The 27,332-nt window shown below is 46.9% G+C and overlaps 1 protein-coding gene across 2 annotated transcripts in view; it reads left to right on the top strand.

The window, feature by feature from the left end:
* Positions 1-27,332, top strand: part of COMMD1 (copper metabolism domain containing 1) — an 82,531-nt gene that overhangs the window by 13,343 nt on the left and 41,856 nt on the right. Inside the window, exons 2-3 of one of the 2 annotated variants that reach the window (XM_066594483.1) lie at positions 11,864-12,145; positions 17,860-17,924. In XM_066594483.1, coding sequence (XP_066450580.1) covers positions 11,864-12,145; positions 17,860-17,868 — 291 coding nt within the window. In that variant the 3' untranslated portion in view covers positions 17,869-17,924. Of the gene's footprint in view, positions 1-11,863; positions 12,146-17,859; positions 17,925-27,332 lie in introns of those variants that run through there. The other variant, XM_066594482.1, reaches the window with a different exon arrangement.

The raw sequence follows: 27,332 nt of genomic DNA, 5'->3' as shown, positions 1-27,332 counted from the left end.
GTGACTGCGGTTCTGATTGGAACCTCCAACGCCGATGTCAACGAGCCCTGAACATGAAAGCTTCACATCCAGCGAATCATTGTGTGCCTTTGTAGTTAGAACAAGTGCCTGATTTGGTCGGGGTCCACTGCTCTGAACCCCGGCGATCAGTTAATTGGGCTCCCATTGTCAGCGCCGCGATAATTGCGTTGGCACAGAAGTAGTTGCTCCGACCCCGTTGTAGTGACCGGCGCTTGAAACTGCAGCTGCAGCTCCCATTGAGTTTTTATTTTTAATGAGACCCCAGCCTGCAGTTTCAAGCACCGGCCACAGGGGTCAGAGGAGCAGCTACTGCTCCGACCCCTCTATATATTCGGGGGCTATCAGCGGACCCCCAATCAGCTAAACGGCCTGGTCATGATTGGCGGACCCCAGCCAGTCAACTATTCATGACTGTTCCTGAGGATAGGTCATCAATTATGTTTTTTGGAAAGCCCCTTTAAAAATAGGGCAACCTGAGGCTGTTGCAAGTCGGTGGCTTATCAAGGATAGGCTTAGATGACCTGGAAGTGGCGCAGCCGTTCTCCTAATACATTTGGAAAACTGAGGCGAACCAGTTTCTAAAATTGCTTTTTTAGAAGGGTTTTGTCTCAACTCCTTTTTCTTTTTTTTTTTGTTTAAGCGCCGGCGATGTTAGTCACAGATGGTTATGTTTATACTTGACTTCCTTTTTTGCTTGACTTGGACACCTCACAGATACCTTGTGACAGCGCAACTTTTTGACCCCACCAAGCCCCAGGATCTGACTGTTAGACCATATTTAAAGGGCCGGGAAAACCGCTTTGGTCCTGGGCAACACACAGAACTCACGCAATGTATTAACACCTTGTTTCCAATGGGTTAAATGCGGTTTTCTTCTCACCGGGACAATTAAACTGAAGCTGGTCCTATTCTTCTGCAATTCACATAAGATTATAGGACTTGCAATGTGTGATGTCTTACACATCACATGGACCGGGTGTCCTGTGCGATGTGAGTTGCACCTGAGAATCTTCGGCAGATATTGCTATTGGCCACGGCCTTAAAAACTTCAGCTCCTTCATATAGGGCAGCTAGTAATTTTTAGGAAATCTATAGTACCAGTGTTTGTGGTGGTGCAATGCGCCATACAGCTCTGTTGCATGCACGTCACACACACACACAGCTCTGCTACATACATGCCGCACACGCAGCACTTCTACATACGTTGTTCATCCCATTCAACAGGGATCAGAAGCGGCAAAGCACTGGAGAAGAAGGACCTGTGATGATGTCACCGTCATGCTCCATCCCTGATCACATGACTGTGACGTCATCAAAGGTCCTGTCTTCTTATGCAGATTACAGGCATACTCCAAACTCCCTGTGGCCTCAGTTGCTATGCCATGCTAACGGACACCTAGCCGGACAGCAGCCATGTGCTTACAGGTCCTGTGATGTCAGTGTTGTCAGAACCGGCAACTCTCGGGGCCGCCGTGCCCGCACCACCGGTCCGGCCACCCGGGGTACAGGAGCGCGGCGCAGAGGTACCCCGGTTCTTGTGATCTCCCCGGGCCGCTGTAAGACTGGTCGCCGCCGGGTTGCTAGGGAGGCAGCTGGTGCTTCTAGTGTCCTGACTACCAGGCTGGCTTCCCTAGTAACTGTCTGTGCAGCTAGACTGGGGGCGTGTCCCCAGCACCGCCCTGATTAGCCCTGCTGCTGTCAGGCTCCCCGCCCCAATCAGCTTCTGGGGCGGGAGCGCTGACAGCATTTAAATAGGTGTGTTTTCCTCTCAGGCCTCGCCAGTGTTAGTTTGGTTCTCCAGCTGCACCCGCGTTTATCCTGACTGCTCTTGTGACCTCGGCTTTTCTGACACCTGCTTTTGGACTTGACTACGTTTTTGCCTGACCCCTCCGTACTGCGTACCCTCTTGTTGCCTACCCGGATTGTCTGACCATTCTACCGTTGCTTGTCTCAGTGTCTGTTTGTCTCCCGTGTCCCGCTTCCCTAGTGAGGGTAGGGACCGTCGCCCAGTTGTCGCCCTGGGGGTTAGCCCAGGGGGGCAAGTAGGCAGGGACAGGGGTTGCGGGATATCTCAGGGACCCCCATATCCCGGACACTGTCCTGACAGTAACACTGGCCGAACTAAGGTCAGACCCTTGCATCCGCCCGGCAACTTTGAGCCCCTCGATGGAGGCCGTGGCGGCTGTAGCGAACCAGGTCCAGGTCCTTACGACCCTTGCCCAGGACCTAACAGCCCGCTTGCAGCCACGGGAACAAGTGGCAGCTGCAGGTCCCATGCAGCCCTCGTCCGCTCCAGGAACGATGTCAGAACCTCGAGCCACGCTTCCGGATTGCTTCTCCGGAGAGAGAGATCAGTTTTTTGCATTTAGAGAGAGCTGCAAGCTCTACTTTGATCTCCGCCCCCACTCCTCTGGTACTGAATACCAGAAAGTGGGAATCGTAATTACCCGCCTGAGGGGAGAGCCCCAAAATTGGGCTTTCTCGCTACCAGCTGGCTCTCCAGCCCGACTATCCCTTGACGCCTTTTTTTTCGCCCTGGGTCAAATTTATGACGAACCCGACCGGGCGGGCTACGCAGTCTCCAAACTTCTGGCCCTGCGCCAGGGTTGTAAGATGGCGGAGGACTACTGTTCCCAATTCCGTCAACATTGTACGGAATCCCGGTGGAACGATGCCGCCCTAAAAGACTTATTTTTGACCGGTCTGTCTGAGGGTCTCAAGGACCTACTTGTGGCCCACCCAGAGCCTAAAACCCTGGAGCAAGCCATGTCGCTGGCTATTCGAGCCGACCGACGTTTGAGGGCCAGACACGCCGCTCGGACCACCCCACTCCCCACGTCTACTTCTTCGACTGACCCGACCTTTTACCCTCCCACCACCGAGGCCATGGAGCTGGGAGCCGTGAACCCCGAGCAACGACGGGAACACCGCCTGAAGAAGAACCTCTGCTTCTACTGTGGGGAGCCGGGTCACCGCATTGCTACCTGCGCTAAGAAGCCACGGCAGGAAGAACTCCCGCTCCTAGGCAGTTATCGGGGGGACTGTCTAGGAGCCAAGGTACTCCCTGTGTTGTCCAAAATGTTAGTGCCTTGCACCCTAGAATTTCATGCTTTCCACCGTACTGGGCAAGCCTTTGTTGATTCGGGGGCTGCGGCTAATTTCGTTAACTTTAATTTCGTTGCTCAACTGTCCGGGGTTTTGTTACGTTTAGAAACTCCGATTCTGGTTTCAGGAGTGGACTCCACTCCTTTGCAAGCAGGGGTGGTTAATCTGGTGACCCCTGAAGTAAGGTTTACTATAGGAGCCTTACACGTGGAAACCTGCACCTTTCTAGTGATGAGAGATTTGTCTGTGGACGTCGTCCTAGGCCTCCCCTGGCTCCGGGAGCACAACCCGGTAGTAAATTGGGACACGTTGGAACTGGTAAAGTGGGGTCCCCGCTGTGCCAACCACCTTTGTGCGGTGAAGGTGGGAATCTCCACCTGCGAGGGGAGCCCCCTACCAGAATACCTCTCCGAGTTTTCTGACGTGTTCTCCAAACAATTATCTGAAGCTCTGCCCCCTCATAGGGAATGGGACTGTAAAATAGACTTGATTCCTGGGGCCAAACTTCCTAAGGGCCGCATTTATAACGTTACGGTTCCAGAGAGAGAATCCATGAGGGACTACATCCAGGACAGCCTGGCCAAGGGGCACATCCGGCCCTCAGAATCCCCGGTGGGTGCCGGGTTTTTCTTCGTTGAGAAGAAGGATGGGGGTCTCCGGCCCTGTATTGACTATAGAGAGCTAAATAAAATCACAGTCCGAAACCAGTATGCTCTTCCACTCATTCCTGACCTCCTCAACCAGGTCGCTGGTGCCCGATGGTTTTCTAAACTTGATCTCAGGGGAGCATACAACCTCATCCGCATTCGGGAGGGGGATGAGTGGAAAACCGCCTTCAATACGCCCCTCGGGCATTTTGAATACCTAGTTATGCCTTTTGGATTGTGTAACGCCCCCGCCATTTTTCAGGGGTACATGAACTCAGTGTTTCAGGATATCATGGGGGTGTTCGTGGTTGTATATCTAGACGACATTTTGATTTTTTCCTCCGACTTGCCGAGTCACCATACTCACGTTCAGACTGTGCTAGCTCGACTCAGACATAACAAGCTGTTTGCTAAACTCGAGAAATGTGTTTTCGGGGTACAAAAGATATCATTTTTGGGGTATATCATCACGCCATGCGACTTCCAGATGGATCCTGAAAAGGTGAAGGCCATCACGGAGTGGGCCCAGCCAGGGTCGTTGAAAGCCCTTCAACGCTTCCTCGGCTTCGCCAACTACTATCGCAAATTCATTAAAGACTTCTCCGTGGTGGCTAAACCTCTAACGGACCTCACCAGAAAGGGGGCAGATGTGAGGACCTGGTCTTCTGAGGCTCTGAGGGCCTTCAATACCCTAAAGGCGGCGTTCTCGTCTGCACCTGTCCTAGTACAACCGGATCTGTCCAGTCCTTTTGTGGTGGAGGTAGATGCCTCTGAGTTTGGTGTGGGAGCGGTACTGTCCCAAGGTCCCTCCACTCTCACCAACCTTAGACCGTGTGCCTATTTTTCTAGGAAGTTTTCGTCCACCGAACGGAACTATGATATAGGCAACCGGGAATTGCTGGCGATTAAGTGGGCTTTCGAAGAGTGGAGGCATTTTTTGGAAGGAGCCCATCACCAGATTACGGTACTCACTGACCATAAAAACCTCACTTATCTAGATTCCGCTAAGAGGTTAAATGCTCGGCAAGCCCGCTGGGCCTTGTTTTTCTCTCGGTTCAATTTTGTTGTTACCTATAGACCCGGTTCTAAGAATGTCAAGGCTGATGCCCTGTCTAGGAGTTTTGGTTCTCCGGAACCTTCCGAGCCGGAGCCTGAGAGCATTCTCTCCCCTGGGGTGGTCCTCGCTGCTGTCTCCTCCGACCTTTCACCTCTCATTCACGCCGCTCAACAATCTGCTCCTGAAGCCCTTCCGGAAGGCAAATTATTTGTCCCGTTGTCACTGAGATTGAAAGTGTTAGAGGAGACACATGCTTCAGTCCTAGCTGGACACCCCGGTATCAGGGGTACTCTGGAGTTAGCGGCCAGACTCTATTGGTGGCCGCACATGGCCAAGGATGTACGGGTATTTGTGTCCGCGTGCCCGGTTTGCGCAAGGGGGAAGAACCTCAGGAGACGTCCTGAGGGGCCTCTTCTGCCCTTGCCCATTCCGTCCAGGCCATGGTCCCATTTGTCCATGGATTTTATTACTGATCTGCCATCCTCGCTGGGGAATACGGTCATTTGGGTAATAGTTGACCGTTTCTCCAAAATGTCTCATTTTGTTCCACTTGGCAAGTTGCCTAACGCCAAACTTTTGTCTGAGATGTTCATCAAGGAGATTGTTCGGTTACATGGGATCCCCGAGGATATTGTGTCTGATAGAGGGGTTCAGTTCGTCGCTCGCTTCTGGCGAGCCTTCTGTAAAAATCTAAACGTTAATTTGTCCTTTTCCTCCGCTTTCCATCCCGAGAGTAACGGACAAACGGAACGGATGAACCAAGAACTTATCCAGTATCTGCGACTGTTTGTCTCTGATAACCAGCATCAGTGGGCCAACTACTTACCTCTCGCCGAATTTGCTATTAACAACCATGGTAACTCGTCGACCCAACTGTCACCTTTTTTTTGTAACTATGGGTTCCATCCCCGGTTCTCGCTTTCTACTCCTTTGGTCTCGAACAATCCGGCCGCCGACATATCCGCCGAAGAACTGTGCACAGTTTGGGCCCAGGTTCGTAAGAACCTTCAGGGTTCCCAAGAGAAACTGCGTAAATACGCAAATAAAAGACGTACTATCTCTGCACCTTTTGTGGTCGGGGAGCAGGTTTTATTATCATCTAAGAATCTGAGACTTAAGGTTCCCTCCCTGAAACTTGCTCCTCGGTTCATTGGCCCATTTACGGTTTCTCAGGTTATCAACCCGGTGTCATATAAGTTGGCACTTCCTGACCCCTGGAAGGTCCACAAGGTTTTTCACAAGAACTTGCTTAAGAAGTATGTGACTCCAGTTCTCCCCACCCAGAACCCGCCTCCTCCCTCTCTGGTACAGGGGGAACTGGAGTATGAAGTAGAAAGGCTTGTGGATGCCCGACGGGTTAGAGGTGGGCTGCAGTACCTGGTCCACTGGAGAGGATTTGGCCCTGAGGATAGGACGTGGGTCCCTGCCAGGGACGTTCATGCGCCACGCCTAGTCCAGGCATTCCACAGGGCTTTCCCGCTTAAGCCCGCACCTGGCCATGGGGGTCCGGTGTACCCCCGTAGAAGGGGGGGTACTGTCAGAACCGGCAACTCTCGGGGCCGCCGTGCCCGCACCACCGGTCCGGCCACCCGGGGTACAGGAGCGCGGCGCAGAGGTACCCCGGTTCTTGTGATCTCCCCGGGCCGCTGTAAGACTGGTCGCCGCCGGGTTGCTAGGGAGGCAGCTGGTGCTTCTAGTGTCCTGACTACCAGGCTGGCTTCCCTAGTAACTGTCTGTGCAGCTAGACTGGGGGCGTGTCCCCAGCACCGCCCTGATTAGCCCTGCTGCTGTCAGGCTCCCCGCCCCAATCAGCTTCTGGGGCGGGAGCGCTGACAGCATTTAAATAGGTGTGTTTTCCTCTCAGGCCTCGCCAGTGTTAGTTTGGTTCTCCAGCTGCACCCGCGTTTATCCTGACTGCTCTTGTGACCTCGGCTTTTCTGACACCTGCTTTTGGACTTGACTACGTTTTTGCCTGACCCCTCCGTACTGCGTACCCTCTTGTTGCCTACCCGGATTGTCTGACCATTCTACCGTTGCTTGTCTCAGTGTCTGTTTGTCTCCCGTGTCCCGCTTCCCTAGTGAGGGTAGGGACCGTCGCCCAGTTGTCGCCCTGGGGGTTAGCCCAGGGGGGCAAGTAGGCAGGGACAGGGGTTGCGGGATATCTCAGGGACCCCCATATCCCGGACACTGTCCTGACAAGTGTCATGTGATCAGGGGCAGAGCATGTAACTACCTAACTAGGGATTAAGGACCTTTTGATGATGTCACCGTCATGTGATATGGGGCGGAGCATGTAAGTCACTTACAAACCCACGCACGCACGAACGGACAGGTCGTCATTAGTCTTTTGATTATGCAGATTACAGGCATACTCCAAACTCCCTGCGGCCTCAGTTGCTATGGCATGCTAACGAACATCTAGCCGGACAGCAGCCATGTGTTTACAGGTCCTGTGATGATGTCATTGTCATGTGATCAGGGGCAGAGCATGGAACTCCCTCACTAGGTATGAAGGACCTTTTGATGATGTCACCATCATGTGATATGGGGCGGAGCATGTAAGTCACTTACAAACCCACGCACGCATGAACGGACAGGTCGTCATTAGTCTTTTGATTATCAGGCCCAAGTATTCTTTCCTACGAACACTCATTTACCCAACAATCACGCTGTGTAAAAGGAAGAACGATCTGCCGACAAATTATGGTGTCGTTTAGGGGAGCATGACAATGCTGGTTTGTTGGTTACACCTCTCCCTATGCGGATCCGATCGATGACGGCTGGGGCGAACGATCAGTCGTCACAATAAAGAATACGTTCTATCCTTGTACACGGACGAGCGCCCACTGACATGCTTGTTGGCATGGACAGATTACCTGTAAAAGTAGCATCCCTCTGCCCCCCCCCTATAGCCGAGCTGGCTGCTCCGAGCTGTGTGACTAGAGCGGTGACTGTACTTATGTGACCTCAACTAAGAAGAGCAGGAATTCCTTCTTTCCTTTTAAGGATAAAACCTTCTGAGGTCTGCGGCGACACTCGGCGTTCCCTCCAGCATCTATTCTTCAGGTTTCTGAGCTGAGACATTGCAGGAAAAGTTGTGATGTACTTGAAGACTTGACTTAAGGCCTCCTTCCCACGAGCGTGACGGGGTCCGCCGCGTAATATTACGCAGTGAAGCCCGTCACGGCGCCCCCCAGAGCCCCTATACTTACCTGCGGGAGATAGCGTGAAATCGCTTCCCCGCCCACCACCGCCGCGTCACCGCCCGTCACCGCCCACCACCGCCGCGTCACCGAGCGTGTCACGTGACGCGGCCGGCCGTGTCACGTGACGCGGCCGGCCGCGTCATTTGGCGTCAGATGACGCGCGGCGGTGGGCGGGAAAGCGTTTTTTCACGCTATCTCCCGCTGGTTACAGCGGGAGATAGCGTGAACGGACGGCTTCCATTGACTGCAATGGAAGCCGTCAGTGCGTACAGCCCGTCCTCACCCGCAGAAAATAGAGCATGCTGCGGGTGAGGACGGGAGAAATCGCGGTGCGTAATTCCGCGCTGGAATTACGCATCGTGAGCATTGTGCTATTAGGTTCAATAGAACCTAATAGCTGCGGGCAACGCAGCGGATTTTCGCCGCGAATTACGCGGCGGAAATCCGTTCGTGGGAAGGAGGCCTTAATGACAGCAAATGTACGGAATGTGAAAAACTTTTGCTAACCAAAAAAATACATATATATTTTTATTTATTTATTTTTTTTCATTTTAAAACCAACTTTGAATATTTTCGCAGTCTGACTACTGGAAATAAAGTTCTCCTGGGGCTGAACCACCCTAGATCCAGGATGCACCGGGTGCCTTTCCCTACGGAAGATAACTTTTGTCTTGTCCTTCGGTTGTTGACCAACTTGGATTATGTTGGGCATTATACTGGGGTAGCCTATATATCGGATATTGAGTCACCGAAATATGGCAGACTTTAAATCTTGTGATATTTTGCCATCATGGTTTGCTTGCTTCCAGTTGTGGAGGTTGTACAAGGGCAGCCTCGGGGCCGGGTTGCAAAGGTCTTCTTAAATTAGTGTTGATGGGTGACCTAAAGGTGTCTTCTGGTTGGAAAACCTCTCGTCAAATACCTTCTCATGGTACTCTACGGTGATAGAAGGGGCTTATTAACCTGTTCCCAATTTGTGATGTATGTGTACGTCACAGAAGATGGTTATGAATTGGGGTAGGTAGCTAAGCTCATTGCATGCCCGGCGGGTACAGGCTGTTTCTGCCAGTTGACATCTGCTGCAGTCAGAGATGCCCCTGATTATGGCAGTTTGACTGCTTACACAGGCGGTCAATCCCGACCATGGCATGTCAGCTGGAGGGGGAGCGTGTTCGACTCACCATGTGATGTGAATGCGGAGGGACAATGGTAGCGCTGGCCTCTAGTGAAGGCTCCCAGTACTGCCATGTATTTAAACGGAACCTGGTGTGATTGTTCTCAGTGGGAGAAACCAAGTAATCTTGTAGATCTGATACCTTTTAATGGCTAACAAAAATACACGATGTTACAGCAAGCTTTCAGATCCTCTTTGAGCCTTCCTCAGGCTAAAATGGAACTGGTTTGGATGGGGCACATATATAATATACAAATGCAGAGAGGACACCCCTCTTGATTTGAAATACAAATGTTCACACGCAGAAATTTTTGAGTGCAAAACAGTCTCAAACTTAAAACAGACAAACCGAGCTAAGATGTAAATCCTTAAAGGGGTGGTCTCGCGGCAGCAAGTGGGGTTATACACTTCTGTATGGCCATATTAATGCACTTTGTAATGTACATCGTGCATTAATTATGAGCCATACAGAAGTTATTCACTTACCTGCTCCGTTGCTAGCGTCCTCGTCTCCATGGTGCCGTCTAATTCTGATGTCTTCTTGCTTTTTTAGACGCGCTTGCGCTGTGCGGTCTTCTCCCCTTCTGCTTGGTCCAGGCACGAGCGGTGTTCTGGCTCCGCCCCTTCTACGCATCATCGCGTAGCTCCGCCCCATCACGTGTGCCGATTCCAGCCAATGAGGAGGCTGGAATCGGCAATGGACCGCACAGAGCCCACGGTGCACCATGGGAAAGGACCCGCGGTGCATCGTGGGTGAAGATCCCGGCGGCCATCTTGGTGAAGGAAGAAGGAAGAAGTCGCAGAGCGGGGATTCGGGTAAGTAATATGTTTTTTGGGGTTTTTTTGGAGAGGGAAGGGAGGGGAATGTGTGGATTTTCTTTTTGTTTGTTTTTTGTTATTTTTTTGTTTTTGTGTTTGGTTTTTTTTGGTAAAGGGATAAACAAGCGCTGCGGTCTGCACTTTATTTTTTTTTACTTTAAAGACGGAAATTGGGCGTTACAGAACGAACTGAGCGTAAATGAATCCTCAAATATCCCATTGAAATCGCCGGGAAGTAAAATGGATCCGTTTAGCTGCTCGTCTGATGGAACAGCAGAGCGACAAACCCAGACGCTGACGCGAACGTGCCCTTACCTGAAAATGCAGCAGGGTGATCTGCTGACGGGAAGCATTCCTCGCCGGCGCTGCTTGCAGCGGGACAGTAATTGGATTTCATTGATGGAAAAATATTTGGCAGACGCACAGAAATAATTTTAGCTAAAGATAATCCTGCCGCTCTGGCAGAGAGGCGCTTGGTACATTTCCACGACAACAAAAGCCTTCAGTCCGAGGCTCAGACCAATATCTGGGAGGCAGGCCGCTCTGTTACTAAACCTTTTGTATTCTTTGCTCGCTGGTGTCAGCCGATGGCGGCTGAGGTTAGAGCGGCACTTAAACAGGCACTTGACCTGAAGCAATGTCTGGCGCTGCGGGAGGATTGGCGCCGCTCCGACCTCCTCAGACAGCTCAGCGGTGCCCGGCGCCCGACTCATCTGCTCCATAGTTTTATCTTTGTAGCCTTATCGCAATGCCCGCACGTCGCCGCGCCTGTCACCACATGTCCATGCGGCTACTACAGGTCCCGGAAGTCAGTTTGCCTGCAAGTGACTGCTGACGTGCCATGGCGTTCTACAGTCGAAGTAACGCTTATGCCGTTTCACATACAGCAAAACAGATGTACTAATATTGTCTAAGCACATGTTCACACACGGCGGATTTCCACGCACGTTTTCCGCTGATCAGGGACTGCTAGGACCCTGCAGCTCTGCTGTAACAGAGGGCACCTGGCGGTCACATGCTTGTTGGGTCGCATAGTGGAAGTAATACTTTCGCTTTCAGTTTTTAGTACATAGCGCTCGTTGAGCACTATGTAGCCTGGAAAGGAGTAGGCAGAAGCAGTTAAAAACTGCTTCTCCTCTGGGTCCTCAGCTGTGTCTGACAGCTGAGGACCTGACCTGCTCCTGCGACATTGTAGGAGCTGAGGTTTTAATCCTACGCTGTACTTCTACTATCGTTCGGGATTAAAGCCCCGCACTTCGTCCTTAAGGGGTTAAAATGTACCACCTTTATAACAGTGAATCTGCTGAATGATAAATCTGTTGACTTCAAACTGCCTAGTAAACGTATTTTTCACCACCTATTAGTTGTATTTTTTTTAAACACCCTGTTAGTCGCGTTCATGTGTGGGAGTGGCCTTGGTTTACAACAAAAATTGCACCATTTTTGACACACAATGTCATTCAGGCCATTCCCCTTTTCTACGAAGGAATACCCTTGTATCGGACACAATGAAAAAAAGTAACTAAAAGTACCTTAAAACACATTGTGACTGTGGCGTAAAGCATGTGCAATAGTAAATCTGTCCCTGGACTCCCTCACACGGGCGTATTTGCGCACGATATGCAGAAAATGGAGCCCACTGCTTTTGTGTGCGGATTTCGGAACATGCCATGAGTTGTTTTTTTTTGTTTCTTTGTTATTGTTTTTCCTCACAGACCTGGATCTGTGTGAAAAAAACGTATGCTTTTTGGTAGGATGGCGTATGCTCTGCGTTCTCCTGATTCCTGGACACTTAATGCCCCATGTTATCACTCATTCCTGTTTCCGTTTTCAGTCCATCGTGTCTGCTGATATGGATTTGAACCAGATCGACGCCTTCTTGACGGCTCAGACTAAAAAACAAGGCGGGATCACCGCAGACCAATCTCTGGTCATCGCAAAATTTTGGAAGAATCACAAGAAGAAAATTCGAGAAAGCGTGATCAATCAAAGCCGATGGGAAAACACTCTGAAGAGCCTGAAGTGGAGGGTAGATGTCAAGTCGCAGTCCCGACACACGGACCAAGGAAGCAGCTCTACGGCCATCGTGGAGATGGAGATCGAAGGGAAAGACAAGGTAAGGAGCGGGCGCCATTGTCTGTGTCCTGCACGCAGTTGTCACTAGACGCTACATGTAGATACTAGTTACGCTGGTTTTATAGGACTGTGTGATGTATTATCCAGTCTTCTGTCGCCACGCCAGCTCTATTATTTATGCTTCTTGCATCACACTGTGTATACTTTTATTTTACAATGCGCTGTTTTATACTGGTATGCTGTTTTGATTTCATTTGGCCGCGTGAAAGTCTTTTTATTTTCTTCCTGGCAGGGCTGTCCTGTTCAAAATAGAAGTGCGCGCTGTGACGCATGTACGGGTTTATAGAGACGTCGGAGGAGATAGCTGTCATCTAACAGTATGACCACATCAATTCTGGAACGTTCTTAACCTTTTCCTATCCACTGTCTGACGTCTTCCTATATTCTGATTGAAGCTTGTACAGCTCCAATGTCGGAAGACATCCAACAGGGTATTCTTACCGTCTATTGCCAGCCACTCCGCTGTCGGAGCCTCTCTGGCCCACACACACTAGCTTTAGCCAGCAGATGGCACCGTTGTACAACAGCAAAAAGAGAAAGCCTTTTAGGAAACTCTGAATCCAAAGTTAGGAAAAGTCATAGGAGCTTGGACTTGTGTAAATAATTTTCTCTGCTTTATTGAAAATACTGCTCAACACATCCAAGTTACTGCATACTCATGGAGAATGCGTTTCGATCTCCCCAGAGATCGAAATGGGGGGATCGAAACAAGATCTCTGGGGAGATCGAAACGCGTTCTCCATGAGTATGTAGTGATTTTGATGTGTTGAGCACTATTTTCAATAAAGCAGAGGACATTGTTCACACAAGTCCAAGCTCCTATGACTTCTCTTCGTTTCATGGATAAACAACCATTGGAATCGAATGGTATCGGACGTGTATTTACCCCTGCTTAGTCAAGAAGACATAAGTAAAAGAACTAACCAGAGCAAGCACAACCTGGCGTGAAGGTGGGAATCTTTTTAATTATTCATTGAATCCAAAATTAGATTGGAAAGGGTTAAAGCAACCCTCTGGTTTGGGGATAAAATTCTGTCCCAGGTCCTGTTTTTGGACCTTCCAAGAGGCTTGACTCAATGTTCAGACTTCCTATTCTCCACAGTGTACTATTGGTCGTGTTAGACTACTTATGCACTTCACCAATCTCTGATAGGCTAGAGTTGCTCATGTGATCAGTACTGGCCAATCAGAGAGCAGTGTGCATTTGATACTGTAGACAATTGCTGCGGCCATCTTGAACAGGTGGATTGGAGGGGCGGCCGAGAAGAACAACTGCAGGTAATATACCCCTCCTCCTATTGTCCTGAAACCAGAGGGTCATTGTAGATAATGCTCTGCTTTGTGTTACTCCTTTGTTATTCCTCCTGGCAGTGCGTAGATACATTGACAAGTGGGTGTTACTGTTTTTCTCGCCCATAAAGTGTTTTTACACACACTGATGAGTCAGCGCTGACAGGAGAATTGTATCGCCCAATTGTCAATTTATTCATATATTTGAGCCTCTCCTGCTTGATAACGGGCGCTGTGCAATCTGTAGACATCCTTCCTTATCACTCATTGCTGTGACAGCTGAGGTGAGGTAAATGAGGAAGCACTGGCCTGTAAAAGAAGCTTGTGTGCTCCTCTCTCTCTTAGGTTCTCATTGGTGGCATTGGACAGTGGAGGTAGATCACATGCACTATCCTACCAAAAGTAATTGGACATCTGAACAAGTAGTTTTTATTTCCGTATGTTAATACTTAATGGGGCTCCTTTTGGCCCTAATGACACCAGATACTCTCCATGGCATACTTTCTACTAACATCTAATACACTTCAGCTGTTGTTACCCTCCATTCACCCTGCAAATGTCTGGTGAGTTCCGTCAAACTAGATGCATTGGCCCACCTAATAATTGTTGGACAGTTGAGAAATGGAAGGGACAAATTGCACTACTCCATCTACAAACCAGAGGAGGGCCCATTAAGGTTCGGGGATGTGTTGCGTGGCATGGTCTCGGTCTGTTGGTTGTAGTGACAAGAACCGTGATAGAGAGGTGTACCCTGACACTCTAATAATGTGCTGCTGACAATGTGGTAATACTCTGGGAATGGTCGGCCATACTTCCAACAAGACAACGCACCTTGTCACGGATCCAGCGCTGTTTTACATTGGTTTGACAATATAGATGTTCCCTGATTGGACCGGCTGCAGAGTCCCATCCTAAACATCTTTGGACAAACTGGAAAGCCGGGTCAGGAAATATGAACAGCATCCAACTTCTTTGAGAGAACTCACCAGATGTTTGCAGGATGAATGGAGGGAAATACCAGCTGAAGTGTATCAGATGTTAGTAGAAAGTATGCCACGGAGAGTATCTGATGTCATTAGGGCCAAAGGAGCCCCACGAAGTATTAACATACGGAAATAAATTACTTTTGGTAGCATAGTGTAAGTAAACTTTACAGTTTGCAGCAAGTCGCTGGGAAGGAACATTTGTCCTGCACTTGTCGGTGCTGAGCAGGTTGTCATCCTGACTGAGCAGGAGAGCCGTGCAGAACATACATGTGCAGAACATACATGTGCAGAACTTTTTAGTCTCAAGTCTCCCTGCTGGAGAGGAGCACTTGTGAAGTCTTCTTCATATCCTGTGAGGAGGCTCCATGTTTTCTTCCTGCTGCAGCCGGCTGAGTGCACAAACAATAGTGCAGATAACACGGCCACAAATAAACCCCATTTACCATCCACATTAGTCAGGGCGGCTGCAGGTAATTATATCCCAGAGCATTTAAAAAATCCAGACCGGAGAATTAGAAATCTGATTAGCAGGAAATTGTCACTGACTGTTTGTTCTTCCTGAGCTCAATACAAGGAAATCACCCACACCTATAGCACTGCAGATGCCTTCTGGAGGGAATGCTACTAGACAATGTAGTGAATTGTGGAAAGTTTTCAAAGTTGCTTTTTTTTTTTTTGTTTTTCAACCACTATTTAATTTGTTACACATTCTAACCTTATAATTTACAAACCCCGGTTCATCCAGAGGAAAACAAAAGCAACTTTTAGATGGCAGAGACCCAATTCGTCATAAAGTGGAAAACAAATTCCTTCCTAATGGCTGGAGGGAGCGTGGTCTCCTCTCTAACTCCCTATCAGCCCCCCTGTCATGCAGTTGTGGGGTGCCAGTGGTAGCTCTGGGCCTAGTGAATGCTGCCAGGCAGCTAACCATATTAAGCCCTGCCCATGACTGCTTAATATGTGCACGTAAAAGATACAATATACTGCAGTACTGAAGTATTGCAGTACATTGTGGAAGTAAACAAATCCTCACAAGTTCCCTGAGTGGACTAAAGAAAATGTCAAATTTCAAAGGAATTAAAAAGTTAAAAAATGTCAAAAAACTCCTTTTTTCATTTTTTTTTTTCCTCCACAAAACAATAAAACAAAATATATAATCGGTATTGCTGCGTTTGAAAAAGCCCAAACTTGCAAAGTGTCGTATTATTTTTATCTCGCACAATGAACACTGTCCAAAAAAAAACCACAATGCCAGAATTACGTTTTATTTGCTCACCCTATGGGCGTATTCAGACGACCGTATATCGGCCGGGTATTCACGCTGACCGATATACGGCGTCCCTCTCTGCAGGGGGAGGAGGCTGGAGGAGTCGGGAGCAGTGCACTGAGCTCCCGCCCCCTCTCTGCCTTCTCTCCACCCCCTCTTTGCCCCTCTGCAAAATTTGCAATGAGAGGAGGTGGGACGGGGGTGGGGCTAAGTTCCATGAATTAGCTCCGTCTTGGCAGGGAGGTACTTGGCGCAACAGAGCGTAGAGTTACACCCTTAGGATAGCACGAGATCATAAGAGATCTCACGCTATCCGGCCTCGGGAGCCAGCTGTCACCAATAGCCGGTCTCCCCCTGCACCAGAGCACCTCTTCCTGGCCCACCCTCAACACCTGTGCTGATTAACCTTGCCCCTCAACCTGGAGTTGAGGAAGTGTAATCAACTGCCCCACTACCAACCTGCCATCCATTCCAAAAATCCAGGCCCAAAGACTTTTAAAGAAAACATCTCCAGCAACTACTTGCTAGAGATTACATTGCAATCCTGGATTTTTATGTCTCAAACAGTGGGACATGAACTTCCTCCAGCCCCACTAGGCATAATAGCAGAACCTAGGGGCAACATAACGACCATCCACTATCACGCCCCTCAGTATCTCACAACCCCAAAATGGTACCAATAAAAACTACAGCTCGTCTCGCAAAAAATAAGCCCTCACAGAGCTCCGTACACAGAAAAATAAAAAAGTTATAGGACTTTGCATGCAGTGATTTAAGAAAAAAAATGATTTCCAGAAAAAGGATTTTATTGCAGAAAAGTGGAAAAACCTAAAAAAAAATAAGAATTTTTGGTATCGTTGTAACCGTACCGACCCGCAGAAAAGACATATTGTGTCATTAATGCTGCATGATTAATGCTGTAAAAAAAAAAAAATCTATGGCAGAATTGATGCGTTTTCTCTCCCTGCTATGATGGAAAAATTTATATAAAAGTTTTACAATACAGTCTACGTTCACAAAAATGGCACTAATAAAAACTACAGTTCGCCACGCAAAAAACAAGCCCTTATACGGCCGCGTCAACAGAAAAATTAAAGTTATGGATTTTGAAAAATGAGATGAAAATCCACCAAAAAATTGTTGCATCCTTAAAGGGGTTGTCCCGCGCCGAAACTTTTTTTTTTTTGCATAGTCCCCCCGTTCAGCGCAGGACAAACCCAAGGGATGTGTTGAAATTAAAAAAAAAAATTTTACTTACCCGAATCCCCTCACTGCAACTTCTTCCTTCTTTTCCTCCAAGATGGCCACCGGGATCTTCACCCACGATGCACCGCGGGTCTTTTCCCATGGTGCACCGTGGGCTCTGTGCGGTCCATTGCCGATTCCAGCCTCCTGATTGGCTGGAATCGGCACACGTGACGGGGCGGAGCTACGTGATGACGCGTAGAAGGGGCGGAGCCAGAACGCCGCTCGTGCCCGGACCGACCAGAAGGGAGAAGGCCCTTCTGCGCAAGCGCGTCTAATCGGGCGATTAGACGGCACCATGGCGACGGGGACGCCAGCAACGGAGCAGGTAAGTGAATAACTTCTGTAGGGCTCATATTTAATGCACGATGTATATTACAAAGTGCATTAATATGGTCATACAGAAGTGTATAACCCCACTTGCTGCCGTGAGACAACCCCTTTAAGCCCAAAATAGGCCATGCCCTTAAGGGGTTAAAGTGCTTAAAATCTATTACAATTCTCTCCAGTCAATGCTACAGCCCTGATACCCGCCGCACAGAACCCACAAGAAGTGGCAGGCAGTCACATGCCGTTCATCGTGTACACGACTGCTCAGCCACTCGCAGGCTTCAGTGGTGATTCTTCTATGGCCACGCAGGCCTGTGATTGGTTGAGAGTTCACATGTGCAACACGTGTGATCAGGGCTCAGTGATTCCTTGGAACCTCATAAAATAGACTGCAGTGGCTTCCATTTGCTCTCCACTGCTCGGTTTGTACTTTCTTTCTAATCTTACTAATATCTGTATAACATTCAGGTATGTTTATTCTTGGAGGCGAATACTGAGAAATGCAAACAATAAAGTCTCAAGTCAGCAACCCGTCCTTACTTTTCCTTGATTAGTTCTCATTGTGCCACTCTTCAGGTTTCTTGAGAATGCTAGCTCGCTCCTTGGACTACATTCGGGGGAGCGTGATATCGAGCTGAGAGTTAAGTACTGCTTGCTTTGTAGTTTTATCACATGTTAAATGTTTGGGGTTTTTTTTATACTCAGACAACGCCTTTTTAACCCTTTCCAATCCACTGTCTGACGTCTAAAGACATTCTGATTTGAAGGCTGTACAGCTCCGATGTCGGAAGACGGCCGGCAGGGTATTCTTACTGTGGATAACTGGCCGCTCTCTTGTCGGGGGTCTCTCCAGCATGTCCCATACCACAGTACTGACTCTAGCCAGCAGATGGCGCCATTGTATAATGGCAGAAAGAGAAAGCCCCCTAGGAAACCCTGAATCCAAAATTGGATTGCAAAGGGTTAAACTATAATTAGTCCTTTATACTAGTAGAATGCAAGTTTTGAAAATGAGCTGATCGAACTGAAACTTAGTGGGTAGCCAGACTGTTATACTAACCCCTTTTTACCAGACTGTATTGGGGTGGTTTCACATCTGCATCAGGGATTCCGCTTTCCTGTTCCCCGAATGGCGAATCCCCGCGGCCGACCGCTTTTGTCAATGGACGGAACCAAGGAGCACCAGATGGACCTCGTTGACTATAATGGGGTTCGTTCAGTTTCTGCTTAGCTTTTAGACAGAAGAGAAAAAACTCTGCATGCAACGCTTTTTCTTCCAGTATATTAGGCCGGATCTACGACGGAACCTCCGGCCAGAGGTACTGATGTAGATGTGAATCCGGTCTTACACGTCATGTAAGCAAAAATGTTGCGTGTAACCTGCATTTTTTTGTGTATTTTTTTTCTTTCTCCTGCTAGTTTCTGGATATACATTTTCTCTATGCTTGCAAAATAGGCGTAGATGTGTTATGTGCTCTGACCAACCTAATGTCTCTCCACTTCTTCTGCAGTTTTACTTAAAAACTACATTAAAAAATGCAGCTGCACCCCTAATATATATTCAATCTGCTCAGCTTCTCCTCCTCTATAACGTACTAGCTGCATTAATATACCACATCCATTCTAATTCACTAACGGGTAGTCGTTGTTATCTGCCATGTTACAGATACAGTGGGGTTGTAGTCCGGTCACATTACACTTGTAAATCTGCAAATAAGGAAGCTGGAACAATACCTCTACAGCGCCATCTGTTGGATGGCAGCATTCCTGCAAATCAATGTCTGACCCTTTTATACACGTTTTCATAATAATGATTGGCAATTGAATCGAAGTCAGAAACCATACACAGACAGCTGTTTCTGGTTTTTGCCCCTCATCAGTGTGCAGTAGGTTTCTAGTTTGACTAGTGAGAGGCCTACGATGTGGATCGGAAAGGGTATCCTGTCTCCTTGAGGAGAACCCTAGAAGGTGAGTGAGGAGACTTTTATAAGGCCATGCTTGATCCTCTGAGAAATATATGCAAATGAGGGTGAACACCCACTAGCGATATTTTTCCCTGCGATGCGAAAACGATGATTATGAAACTAATGATTTTCAATGGTTTCATACTGATTTGCAATTTTTCAGTACAGCTTCGCATCGCAGAGAAGAAATCTGCAATATCGCTCAGTGTTTTCAATGGGGTTGGCGGCAGCAGTGCTCGCCCCATTGAAAACATTGGGAGCATATCGTGGAATCCTCTGCCACAGCTGTGGCAGAAGTCCAGAATGCTATCTCATTGCTTTCAATGGGGTCAGCGCTGCTGCTGCCACCCCCATTGAAAGCAGTGGGTTGTAGGTAACCCCCGCAGCATTAATATCGGGGAAGGGCTTGAAATATAAGCCCTTCCATAAAAATCATCCCGAGCTAGTGAAAAAAAAATTACATACTCACCTCTCCACCGCTCAGGCGCGTCTTCCGGCTGGCTCCCTTACACTGCTGGGGTCGTCGGCAATCACGCGATGGTCGGGTCCTATACAGGAAACTGCAGTGATGCTTCCTGTATCCTCTACCTTGTAGTCATTGAGCTCTTTGTAGCCTGCAAAAGAGAAGGAAGGGACAATTATAAACGGTCTTCTCCTCCGGGTATTTGGCTGTCAGTAGGCATCCAACCTGCCCCATTGAAGGAGCTATAATCCCCTGCCATATTTTAACTATGGCGCGGTGTTAAACGCCAGGATCGGGTGCCGTATATTTAAAGTACCTGGTCCTTAATTGGTTAAGGGTTTCCTAAATAACTGTCTTCATCTAGAAGCAGTTTGGGAGAATACTCCTGGAACCTATGCCGATACCAAACTCTTCCCCATTTGTACAGTGATGGTGCCCATACAGGTTCAGTCGCTGTCAGCCGCACGCTCGTGGCGGCGTCTCCTGGGTAGCATTAGAAAGCGATTAGGACTTTCTTGGATTATAGAGGTCCCCTAGAAAGCGTTTCCAATTGTCACTGTCTCGCATTTCTGAACATGTTGTTCCCCTGTGAACACGTTAAATACATTTTTTGGGGATTTAATTTTAGCTGCGCAGCCTAAGGGAGAAGCCGTAAAATGTTTACCGTCTCCATTTATGGATCTTAAGGCTCTTTGGGGGACATAAATGTCTTCGCTCTCTGGAGAGCAAAGAAGCCTAGTGTTTCCTTGGGAACATAAGTCAGAATCTGACCCCTGGGTAGGAGTCTCCATGGAAAACTCACACCAGACCGATGTTTTTCTGTAAAAGAACACTCTGTTACATTTATGAAATGCAGAAAGGATTTTACATTTTGAGCAACAAGCAAGTTTATTTCTCCAAACCGTGAAAAGCTAAAGTTTTCTGAATGCAGAACTTCTCCTACTTCTGGCCTCCATCTCTGTTGTAAATTATCGCTCAAAAGAGCAGAATAAGCAAGAAAGTAGTTATAAAAGACTATTCCAGTCCGTTATGAGGGTTAAAATTCTAAGTGCAACACCAATCCGGCCCACCCCACTTGCCCCGTTGCCGGCCGTAAGAAGAGACACCACACACAGGAGTCTGGTCTAGCTCCTCACACGGGAGAAAAAACTGCGCACTTTATTACAGATTACATGAGATCTTATACCCTCTGCCCTCTCACCACTAGGGGGTGATGGGCTCATAACCATATATGGGCAGTCCGGATTTGCGGACTGAGACAGTGAAAATCATATAACAGTCATGTACATTTGAACATCTTGATATCTTGTTCCAGCGCTTCTGGGAAATCGGCCAAGTACATGCGGCCTTGTCTGGTTCCGTATCTTCTCTGAATTTCTTAGAACATCTCTCTCAGCCTTGGCATATCTGATGTAAGGCGAAGTATTAAAGTTTTTTCTCATTTGGAATTAAATAAAACTTGCATATAGGTATAAAAGCATAAAAAACACATATGGCAATATATATATATACCCTCACAAACCCCCCTAAAAAACTTAATATGGAGATCAAGCATCAGACTTTGCACTCTTCCTCGGTCGTCTCTCCCTTGCGTCAGGGTTTCTCCACTGCCCGTAAGTCCCTACTCCTAAAAGGGAGGGATCCCTACCTAACCTCAGAAGGAGGCCATGGATTCCCTGGGCTTATTTCCGGGCCTCCATACCCTCTATCTGTACAAGTTAACACCCCACAGGGTGTGCCCTCGCCGGAACCTAAGGTCTTCTGCACTTTCCCTAGGCAAATGGGAAGTCCACTGACAGTCCATCTTATGAGACTGAGGCAGACACAGTACTAGTCCATCTCTCCATTCTTCTGGTAACGTACCTGGTTGGCATTATCGGAACTGGCTCTTCATTTTTTTCAAACAAGGGAAATTTTGGTCACATTATCCAGTCCCTTACTCATATTCTTTGATCAAAGGGAAAATACACATACATGAAATTACATACCCCACCTCTTTCTGCTAAAACCATATCCACGGCCACTCTATTTTGGAACGCCATGGATGCAGTGGGCCCTAACTGGTCCGCTAAACCTTGCAAAGCATCTCTGGTGTAGTTTACAAACCTCTGCTGATTGTAAAAGATATAATTCATCCAATCTACATTATTATTAACAGTGACAATACCAAATAAGGACTCAAAACCTGCTTTAACCTGATCTCTAGAATTAAATTCATCTCGCACCCCCCTTGGCACTCCTATTGTATCTATGTGTACATGTGGATCAAAGTTACCACCTGGAGCGTCAATGTCTCTCTTAGCAGGATGCGGTGTTGGATTCTCACCCTCAGTGTAGGCTTCATATTGCACATTTGATTATATTAATTTGTTCTGAAACAGGGGCTAGTGTACAGTAGTCAAAGGTGTGTGTTGGAGGAATTATACCACATTATAGCATGTAAAGGATATGCAGGATCATGAGTTTTTTCAGTGCCAAGTGGGCTTTCCTTCAAGCTTTACTGCAGTTGGGATGGTGAACAACATCTGGTAAGGACCTTTAAACAGGGTTTGTCTCTCAAACTTTTTCACATGGACCCTGTCACCTGGTTTTAGATAGTGACACTCATCTGTAGGACCTGGGATAAAAGCAGAGACTACAGAATGCATTATTGACAATTCCTTGGAGAAACCTATGACAAAATTAACAAGAAAATCATTCCCCAAACTCTGATACTGTGGCATGTATCCTCCTAGGAAAAAGAAAAACTAATGGAAGACACTCAATTCAAAATTTTACCATTTTCCTCCATTGTCTTTTGTATCTACTTTCCCCCTACTCCGCGGATGGTAGGGTGTGTGAAAAGCCTAGAAAATACCCAAAGCAGACATGATGTGTTGCATTATTTCACCTGTGAAGTGTGTACCTTTGTTTGACTCAATCACTTCCGGTACCCCATATCTGCAGATTACCTCATTCAGGAGCTTCTGTGCGATTACCTGCTTATTTACTTCGGTAACAGGGTAGGTCTCCAACCTGAAAAGAAATCAACAACAAGCACATATTCATGCTTCCCAACAAGTAGGAGCTGAGTGTAGCCAATTTGCAATCCCTGAAATGGGTAGAGTGGTCTAGGCAAGTGTGATGTGGCAAATTTACTTCTGCCCTGTTGCTTTACGGCAAAGATCATGCAAAACTGGACAAATGATGCAGCAGCTACAGAAAACCAAGGAGCCACCCGTCCTTGTTCAAGCGTCGACATCATTACTGCTTCGAGAGGTGTGTCTTTCCGTGCGTCAGCTGGGCCATTATGGGGCACAGGGACTATGGTAAGCAAGTTCTGTTGACTGTTCACCATACGCCGTCCCTTTTTAGTCCATTTGTAGTTTTAGTCAAAGTTCAAAGCTATAATCAAAGTCCAAGTTCATATCAAAGTCCAAGATTTTTTTTAATCAAAGTCCAAGTTCAAATCAAAGTCCAAAATTATTATCAAAGTCCAAGATTTTTATCAAAGTCCAAGTTTAGTCAAATTCTTCTTTTCTTCTGTCTTCCACGGCTTGAGGGCCGCTGCCTTTGCTGTGTGGCCTGTGATGGCGTTGCCTCTTGTTTCTCCGGTGTAGGAATTGGTGTGAGCTTTCCACCTTGTCAGGTAGAAGTAGGGCCTCCATGAGACTGCACCGCTGCAACATTTTTAATTGGCTGTCCTGCTGTGGTAAAAAACTGTCTGGCCTTCCATTTTGGGCCTTAATCATGAGCTATGCCAGATGCATACCGGGAGTCAGTGTAAATGTTTGCCGTCTTACCTTCCTCCACTCTACACGCCTCCGTGAGTGCTTTTAATTCCGCTTCTTGTACTGCGACATGCGGAGACATTCTGCTTTTAGGACATCTTGTTGTGTAACCACTGTATATCCAGTGTGGAGTCGTCAATCACCCTGGGTACCATCTATAAAAAACAACTCAAAATATGCATTATTAACAAGGGCTTTCAGTAACTTTTTAAAACTTAAATTTTCTTGTTGCATCACTGCTAGACAATCAGGCTGATATTCTATTTCAAAAAGATCAGAACCTTGTTGCAAAAAATTTAAAAATTTAAAAATGACTTGCAAAAAATTTAAAAATGGCTGACTTGCAATACCTAGATCACCTATGCCTTCTCCTCCCCCCCCTTTGAAACAGGGTACGCAATTGGAACAAGAGCACCCGGTTTCAAGGTATTACAACATTGTAAAAAGATTTGATGGATGCAGATAAGGCCTGTAAGATGTTAGCACCTATAACAGAAACATGAGTTACAACGGGGAAGAATAATCTACAAAACATCTACTAATATTTGAAATGTGATATCCCTTTAAGTGAATTCATTATTAGTCTGTTCCTGCCTGCAGTCTTTATCAAATTTGAGACAGGAGAAAAAAAAACAAAACAGGAAAAAAAACTAGCTGCTCAAAATTCTCCCCCCTCCCTTGTGCAGGAGGGATGAAACATTATTACGTACTATTACATCATATAGCTCCACCCCTTCGATATTGGCACATTGCGTCCGTCTTCTCAACTTAATTTCAGCTTAACCGTCTACACGTCCACATCTCAACCAAGCAAAGTCCCATGCATGGGGTAGGACTTTTACCCCCAGTCAATTATCTGCATCACACATTCCACCACAGCTCAAACACGGGTCACTAACTCACATCCATCCATGCGCTCAAGTCTGCTCCGTCACCCCCCTTTAAAGGTGTACCAGTCCATACAGATGCACGGACAAAAAAAGTTTGACAAACATACATACATCAGCTGAAAAACACCGAGGTGAGTGCTATTATTTTTATAAAGTACATAATTCTATTGAGATGAGATTGTGAATGAGCGCTATCTTTGACAAATTATGTGAAAAAGTTTGCTGAGTGACTGAAATATTCTATATTTCTTATCTACTGAAGCTATTATATGCTGTATTAAACGCTGAAGTATTTAGTTTCTGTGACCCTGAATTTTGAGTGAATTCTGAAAGCCCCCACCCTTTTTTAAAACAAACCGTTATCTCTCCGCGACTATGAAACGCAAACTGAAATAAGTTTTAGAACGTATTGAAAAAACATTTGAACTCATAATTAACACATATCCTGGGACCTTGCAACATTCATTTTCAACCCCTGTATAAGTAAGAATATATATTAGAAATTACTATATTTCCCTGCCTACTAAGACAGTATAACTAATTAAATTCATTTCAATTCATTGCAAGCAAGCAAAGATATTAACCAAGGATGTTATTACATTTTCTCTCTCGCTGTTATCTTCCTGACCTTGGAGACTGAACACAAGCTCACAGCTATATGTCAACAGACTCTTCTCCCCTTCAGCTAACTATTTGCACTTACAGTATATATATATACACATATATATCCACCTAGTATGGATTATACATTATCTATTATCTATCTTGTATTATACACATTTCCATCTCTTTGCCAAAAAAAAAATCATATGCATTGTACTTCTCTCCCCTACCTAACTGCCAATATAACCTTCAATAGACACTCTCCTGACGCCCTCTTGATGACTTACTGTACTTTTCAGCATTTCACTTACGGATACTTTCTTAAACAAATAATGTGTATATACGTAACTTTCTCTGACTGTCTCTCTCTCTTTCTAGCAAACCTTGGTCTTCCAAGGCACCTCTCGGTCCTAAAGACCTCCTCCCAGACACCATTTTGTAATCTGCCATGCGGTCGGTGTCACACATTTTCATTAGAGTTTTCTTACATTCTACAGATTCATCCACACGGCGGCAGCCCTTGAGGGGCTCTATCTTCTTTAATAAGATCTTACGCATATTACAACAAAAACAACAAAAAATAACACGCTCCATAGAATGCATCCCTCTTAATTTTCAAATTGTCAGCCCCTTATATACCGGCAGACAACCGAGGGTCCCTTCTCCTTATGGAACCAGTCCCATAAAAATGCATCTCTCTGAAATCAAATCGCTAGCCCCATATATAAGGCAAACCGACCGAAAGTCCCTTCTTTCTATGAGACATCTCACAAAATGCATCCCTCTCTGCTAAACCATTAACAACTAACTAAACTAACCTGAGGGTCCCTTCTCTTGTGAGATTAAATGAAAAGTAAGAGAAAAAAAATTCTGCAGATACAACAAACAATCAAACAATCTCCACTATCGCTAAAACACTACGGACTTCAAAGTACAAATAAACTACAGACTAATTTCTGGGTGAGCCATTGGTGCGCATATCACGGTCAGTGGTCCATGACGGCAAACCCGGAGCCCACACGAGTTACCGTGTAGAACTCTTAACCCAACCCGTCCGGTCACAAACCACAGATAGTCAGTCCTGCTGCAAGACTCTCAGCGTAAAACACAACATAAATATATGTTTGTCTTACCTGGAGTTCTTGTGAGTTGATCAGGCTCGGTTTGCAGTAGGACGGTTTCTCAGTAGCGTGGATCCGGGTGAATTGCGCTGTAAGCTCCGATTTTACCGCCCCAGTTGGTTGCGCCATTTATGAGGGTTAAAATTCTAAGTGCAACACCAATCCGGCCCACCCCACTTGCCCCGTTGCCGGCCGTAAGAAGAGACACCACACACAGGAGTCTGGTCTAGCTCCTCACACGGGAGAAAAAACTGCGCACTTTATTACAGATTACATGAGATCTTATACCCTCTGCCCTCTCACCACTAGGGGGTGATGGGCTCATAACCATATATGGGCAGTCCGGATTTGCGGACTGAGACAGTGAAAATCATATAACAGTCATGTACATTTGAACATCTTGATATCTTGTTCCAGCGCTTCTGGGAAATCGGCCAAGTACATGCGGCCTTGTCTGGTTCCGTATCTTCTCTGAATTTCTTAGAACATCTCTCTCAGCCTTGGCATATCTGATGTAAGGCGAAGTATTAAAGTTTTTTCTCATTTGGAATTGAATAAAACTTGCATATAGGTATAAAAGCATAAAAAACACATATGGCAATATATATATATACCCTCACACCGTTACAATATTAGGGGTACATCATACCCCTAGATCATACCTCTTTCCTCCATGGTCCCCTTGGAAAAGTGTCAACCATAATAGAATTGTCACTGCACTTATCTGATGAACGGCAAAAGTGCAAATCACTTGATGTACCTACAATAGCATTTTTGTGCTGAAAAATCCCTATCAAGTGGTGGCCACTAGGGGTCTCCATTCCCTCTATTTTGCTGTCCACTGCCTGTTGTCGTGTGAAGTCCATCTTTAGTAAGAGAGGCACAAAGAGGGATAACAGGTAGTGGAGGTAGGTGCTGCCCATAGAAGGGAGATGGGGAGAAGTAGAGAGACTCGGGTGTGGCTGCAGGTGTTTTATTTATCTCTAGTGGTGCATTCACCTCTACACTGCTCAGTGCTGCTGTGTAATGAACTCTGTGATGCTGTTACTTATGAGGGTTTGTGAAAGAGAATGAAGAAGAGATCTTGCTTCCCTTTGTGTATGGGAAAATAGCTAGTCTCATAACAGTTCAGGGAAGACTGAATATTAGAGAAGTTGCATGCAAAGGGGAAAACCTGGTGAGACTGTCATAAAAAGCAGAAGTATTTCTCCTCCGCATGTTCAGAGTATGCTGCTGTG

The sequence above is a fragment of the Eleutherodactylus coqui genome, chromosome 3 (assembly GCF_035609145.1).
Source record: "Eleutherodactylus coqui strain aEleCoq1 chromosome 3, aEleCoq1.hap1, whole genome shotgun sequence".
Classification (NCBI taxonomy): Eukaryota; Metazoa; Chordata; class Amphibia; order Anura; family Eleutherodactylidae; genus Eleutherodactylus; species Eleutherodactylus coqui.
This window is presented reverse-complemented; position numbering and strand designations above follow the sequence as displayed.